Genomic DNA, 6,381 nt, shown 5'->3' with positions numbered 1-6,381 from the left:
GGCAGTAATCTCTTCAATATCAGCCACAGCAACTTCTTTCAAGATATGTCTCCAAAAGCAAAGAAAACAAAAGGGAAAATAAACTTTGGGGACTTCATCAAAATCAAAAGCTTCTGCACAGCAAAGGAAACAGTCAAGAAAACAAAGACTCTTTTGAAAATCAGAAGTCAACATCAGAGAACAAGACTTCTCGCAGAAAGACTAGTTATCTGGTTCCTGGGCTAGCATCTACTCTTGTGGTTATTCAGAGTTGAAGGATGATTAGTGTTATTTAAAGTAGTACAGGTTAGGTCTATTAAAATTGATGCAATTCTGTCACTCTTTGCTATATTACAAAATCACCATAACTACTTATCTGAAGTAAGTAGTAATCCAATCTATAACTACTTATGAAGTAAGTAAGTAATCCAATCCATAACTACTTATCTGAAGACATTAAATACCTTATTATCAGATGATTTCAACTATTGGAATTCACTGTAAATAATTTAAACTTGGCTGCCTCACAATTTATATAATAAAATACCTTTAAACGTATCTTTAAAATCCTGGACAATGATTTATTACCTTCTCAGCCCCTACTCCCACATTCTCCCTCCTATACTCTGAAATCTTTTTTTTTAATTTACTTTTATTTTTTCAGTGTTTCAAGATTCATTGTTTACGCACCACACCCAGTGCTCAATGCAATCTCTACCCTCCTTAATACCCACCACCAGGCTCACCCAATTCCCTGCCCCCATCCCCTCCAATACCCTCAGTTTGTTTCTCAGTATCTCATGGTTCATCTCTGCCTCCGATTTCCCCCAACTCACTTCTCCTCTCCATCTCCCAATGTCCTCCGTGTTACTCCTTATGTTCCACAAGTAAGTGAAATGGTATGATAATTGACTCTCTCTGCTTGACTTATTTCACTCAGCATCATCTCCTCCAGTCCCGTCCTGAAATCTCTTATACACATGCTGCATTCACAGTTCCCTGGGATTTGCTGACCCATCCCAGAACTCTAGAAGTCTATTTGGAGCATGTTTCTCTTCTAGTTAGCCACCAAACATCATCAGCACTTTAGGCTAGGGATAAATTGTATTTCTTGCTTAATGAATCAACAAGTAATGAAATCATTCTAATACAGTGTATGTTCCTTCGCTTCCTGTCCATCTATATTTCTAAAAAGCTTACAGCCCTAGCACTCTGCCTATATGGGTTTAGGCTATTTGCTTTCCAAATAAATTACACAGTGCCAGGATTTCTAAACTTACACCTTAAATTTCACTTGATCCATTAAACTAATGGCAGAGATGCTATAAATAGGGTAGATGAGAGAATCCTGGCATCTGGAGAGGTCTCTGCATATTGTGGGGGATGTATTCATCATCAGGGTCAATGACAGAAGATGCTCCTCACCCTGCCTCTCTCATGTGCTCTTATGGGATGAGAACTGGGGGAGGGGTAGAAGACTAGAAGAAGACATGCTGGACTGGTAATAGACACACATCCCCTTTCCAGATGATGCTTACACCTGATTAAACAAGAACATATGTGCACGTCTGGCCTCTCTGTTACTGCTTTACTATCTAGCACTTGATGTGTTGGGGATCACGACAGTAATTCCTCTGCACTCTCTGAATGGGGATAGCTCCTATAAAACTGCCCCCAAATACCATCAGTCTCCCTTAAACCCAGATTATCACATTACTATTTGCAAGGAGTCTTATCTTTCCTGGGCTAATCCTTACATTCTTCTAATCTTCTTTTTTTTTTTGAACTTAATTTTTATTCTTGTCAGAGCTATATATGTACATAGTTTTAAAAAATCAGAATTTCCACAAGCATTATAATTTAAAACAAAATTAAGCAGCTTTCATCTGCCCAATCATTTGCCCATTTCCTGCTTCCCAGAGGCAGTCACTTTTGGTTTGGTTATTTTAGTATTTACTTCCATATCTTGCAGTAACAAGATTATTTTGCCCCTTTTTGATTCAAGGAGGCTCTGGTGTTAATGACTATAGTTATATGGAAACTGGGACCTTCACTGTTTTTTACCACCATCTCCTCCTTATTTGTGCGCCATATTTCGGGAGTTACTGTAATAATGATTAAACCAGCATTTAGTGCTTATCTTAGTATGACCATGTAAACACCATGCACAGCTGAGCCCGGTAGTACACTAACATTACTTTTACTTTCTTGCATTTGTATTGTTTTCCTGAAGTTAAAAAATCCTATTCTGTTTGGTTAGTTTCGTATGCACTTGGGGATTCATCGCCAAACTCCTTATGAGTCACCCAGCATCTTCTCTCAGTGTATGTAGACACCTCAGATATCTTGTCAGTTTCGTCTCCTTGGAAACCTCTCTCCTAGTTTTTTCTACCATATTCATGTACGAAATATGGTCTTTATGTTCCACAGCTGTCACCTTGGGTTACCCTTCACCAATGACCTGGGGACTCCTTTGACATTCTCTTGAGTTTGACCTCATCCTTAGATCACACCTTTTTGTTTTTCTTGGCCTAGATTCTTGTTTTCCTGGGGCACGTTCTCTAGCAGCTTCTTCATAAAGGGTACTGAGGGGTGGGGGATAGACTTGCTGAGATCTTACACATAAGCTGTAGAGTCTGTCCTTCTACAGTTACGGAGGCCTGGAGCTATTCTGGTTCTAAGTGTTGCTGTTGAGAAGTCCAAAGCCATTCTGAATCATTGTCCTCCGTGAAGGACGTGTCCTTAATTTCTGATGGCCTTTCATATCTTTTCTTTATCCCTCGTGTTCTTTAACTTTCACAGTATTGCATCTACATGTGTGGCTTCTCTTCCCTTGTTGTGCTAAACGCTCAGGGGGATCCTTTAATCTAAAAATTCATAGACATGAAATATTTGGTGATCATTTCTTTACTTATCCCCTCCTTCTAATTTGTTTGTTCTCTCTTTCCATAATTTCTGTAATTTGGAAGTGGACCTCCTGATTTAATTCTTTAACTTTCTTGTTTTAAAAATCCTTATTTTCCATCTTGCTCTTCTTTTTTTGCTCTATTTTTAGTAAGATTATCTTTTTTTTTCAGCTATATTGAGATATAACTGACAAAACTGTAAGATACTGGAAGTACACAATGTAATGATTTGATACATGTACCCAAGTAATTCATCACCTCACATATTTACCTTTCTTTTTTTTTTTTTTTTTTTTGGTGAGAACATTTAAGTTCTGTTGTTTTAGAAAATGTCAGTTATACCATGAAGTATTCTCAAATGCAATCACCATGCACTACATAATTTTTTTCTATCATCCCTTACACTGAAGTATTCTTTGGTTGGTTGGTTCGGTTTTTTATTGTTGTTTGTTTTACTTTCCTCTACAGTTGTTCCTAATTTATATGAGCTCTTTATTATTCATTAGAATTCTTTTTATTAATCTTGCTCTTGGTTCTCTTTTTCCTTTTTTTCTTTTTTGAAGTGTTCATGGTCATTCTCAGTATTAGTTTCTTCAAGACAGTCTTTCTAATTTAGAAAAAAAAAATGATTTCCTGAGATGTCTGGCTGTTTCTAGCCATCCATTCATATTTAAAAGTGACATTTTTTATAAACCTAATAGGGTTTATTCCAGCAATGTGAAATTCCTGGTTTTGATAATACACTACAGTTATTTAAGTGTATTAGCATTTGGAGAGGCTGAGTGATGGGTACACAGGACTTCTCTATACTGTATTTTGCAACTCTTATGAGTTTATAATGATTTTAGAATAAAAAGTAAGAACATATGCTAGTTGGAAATTCTAGGTGTTCAAAGAAGGGGCTTGCTTCCTTTGGTGTCACCGGGTGGTGCTCTGGCTAGACAGTTTCTCTAGGAACCTTGGTAGTACTATCTTTAGGGCTTAACACTGGTTTTCACAGAAGCACCAATCTCCTGCCTAGTGATCAAAGCCCTGGCTATTGGGGGAAGCATACTAATACGTCTGATATAGATATTCACTTAATCTTTCCACTTTTGATATGGTCCCCTTACTCTAACCTATGCCTAAGGTGTCCCAATTGAAGGACTCTTTGTTACATGCTTTCCAAAAGATGAACTTCCTTCTCTTGAAGTAGAAGAGGGGTAGTTGCCTAACTATATGGGATGGGTTACAGGGTGTGACCTGCACAGCTAGTTCTTTCAGTTAGTCTCTTTAATTTTTGGTGTTACCCAAACCATCAATTCTTAAAGAGCCCATTGCCTCCGATTCCTAACACTTTAAGGAATTTTGGTTGTTTCCTGGCATTCTCCACTGCTGTGTCAATTACCATTCATCCTTATGCTTTTGTATTTTCTTGTTATTGGGTTTTGTTTTGTTGTTTTCCTTCATTTTTTGTGGGATTTTGCCATTTTTAAGAAATCTCTTTTATTTTGGTGAGGTTTTCCAGAGGAAGCAGAGTAAATGCTATCTGCCAAGCTAATCATAAAGTGAAAGTCTGCCCACGCCAAAAGCTTCACCACAGTTCCATGAGATATATAACAATAAGAGATGGATAGCAGGAGTTATACACTCCAAGAACTATCCTCACTGTGTGAAACCAGACCAGAATTTCAGACAAAGGCAGTTAACCTTCTGCGGAGGAGGAATTTCCTTTGTTAAAATAATAAACAAAAATCCTTACACTACTTTTTTTTTTGAAATTAAATCATCTTTATTGCTAAAAGTTAATTAACAAGTGTTAAAGAGAAAAATTCACTATTACTATTAAAGATCTGGACTCACATAACTGTTCAGCTTTATCTGAAGGTTAACAGAAGGAAGGGTCTTGCACTTAAGCTAACAATTAACACTTCGTATTGTTTTAAACTAGAATTTTTAAACCACTCTAAAAGAATTACATGCCTCTTAGCTAATGTTGTAATTGTATCATATTACTTAGGTTCAAGTTCTTCCTTCAAAGAGTCATCAGAATAACATGGACTGAAGAGACTTTCGAACACTTGCCATCTCTTGCTGCTGAGTTTCCATCATAATTTTTTTTTGCAACATAGCCATTTCTTTTCTAAGTTCATTTTGTGCACCAGTAAGTAGACTATCGTGATTCTTCTCCAAGTCCTCCATACTCTTTATGAACTGCTCATATAACTGTCTAATTGTTTTCAGTCTCTGGCTCTGAACAATTCTAGATTGTTGAAAAACCTTTTGTTGCTGTCGGAACATGTTAGCTAGTTTTTCTTCTTGTTCCTCAGCTTTCTGCACATCTATATCCCACTGCTGAAACAAAGTCAGAAATTGCTGAGAATATTCTTGGTTAAGCTTCTGCCTTTGCTCTTGCTGGGTTTTCCAAACATGTTCAATTTTCTGGTTACTAGTTTTGAGAGACACTTTGGTATATAATTCTAGTCTTTTTCTCTTGGCAAGAAGAGCCTTGTTAATGTCAGCTCCAAATCTTTCCAGCATATTTTGTACTTCACCCCCCATATCTTCAAACACTGCTGCAGAAGTCCTTTTCTTCCCATGCTTCTCAATTACTGGAGTCTTCCCTTCGGTAACATCCTCCTCTGAACCACTCAGATCTTTTTTATCTTCCTTCTCAAAGTCATAGGCTCTTACAACCTGATCCTCCATTGATGTCTTCCCAGATTTCCCTGTATGTTTTCTTCCAGAGGGCACCATATTTAGATGTTTTCTGAGGTTCCTGTCCGCTTGGCCAGCGCGACGCTCCTCTCTACACTACTTTTTATAATGAGCAATAGCTTATCTCAGAGAGCTCAATTTTGTCAAATAGCAGTCTATGACAAAGACAGATTAAGAGAATTTAGCACAGAGATGTTAATATCTGGTATGTATAATCACTGTGGCACAGTGGTAGATATTTCTGCATTCATCTACTCGTTCAACAAACATTCATTGAGCTCCTGCTATGTGCTAAGCACCATGTAGTCAATGATGCTGCCTAAAAGAAATGTGAAGGGGAAAATGGCAGAACTAATAATATTAACAATTACAGTCTCCTTTAAAGCACAGACACAAAGGACTTTAAATTAGGAAAAGACCATGCATATTATCCAGTTTTAAGTCCTGCATCAAACGTATGAAGTATTATTATAGATAATAGTCATGATCCCCTCTTCTGTCTGTTAAAATAAAGCAACCTGGAATCCAAGATGCTGATTCGATCTAGTGTTTCTGGAAAAAAAAAAAAAAGAAAGGAATCTGATGTCCCGGTACTAGACAGATTTCTAAAAGTATTTGCACAATCCCCAGATTTGCTGGGTGAACTTTGATACTTTACGTGTGGTGGACTTCACAGAGTACAGTACGGCACTGCCGTGCTTGTTCGGCACTAGGCAGGGTATTCCTCAGTCACCCTCATAACTGTCACCTGCCTATAGCTTAGAATACTTCACTCAACCACCAGGAACCTCTTTTCTTT

The 6,381-nt window shown here is 37.5% G+C and overlaps 1 protein-coding gene across 1 annotated transcript; it reads right to left on the bottom strand.

Annotated features, from left to right (window-relative positions):
• Window positions 1-4,649: 4,649 nt before the first annotated feature.
• On the bottom strand, window positions 4,650-5,621 carry LOC132013125 (synaptonemal complex protein 3-like). Its single transcript, XM_059392862.1, has one exon. The coding sequence runs from the start codon at window positions 5,619-5,621 to the stop codon at window positions 4,911-4,913; it is 711 nt and encodes a 236-aa protein (XP_059248845.1). The 3' UTR covers window positions 4,650-4,910.
• Window positions 5,622-6,381: the final 760 nt, after the last annotated feature.

The sequence above is a fragment of the Mustela nigripes genome, chromosome 1 (assembly GCF_022355385.1).
Source record: "Mustela nigripes isolate SB6536 chromosome 1, MUSNIG.SB6536, whole genome shotgun sequence".
Classification (NCBI taxonomy): domain Eukaryota; kingdom Metazoa; phylum Chordata; class Mammalia; order Carnivora; family Mustelidae; genus Mustela; species Mustela nigripes.
This window is presented reverse-complemented; position numbering and strand designations above follow the sequence as displayed.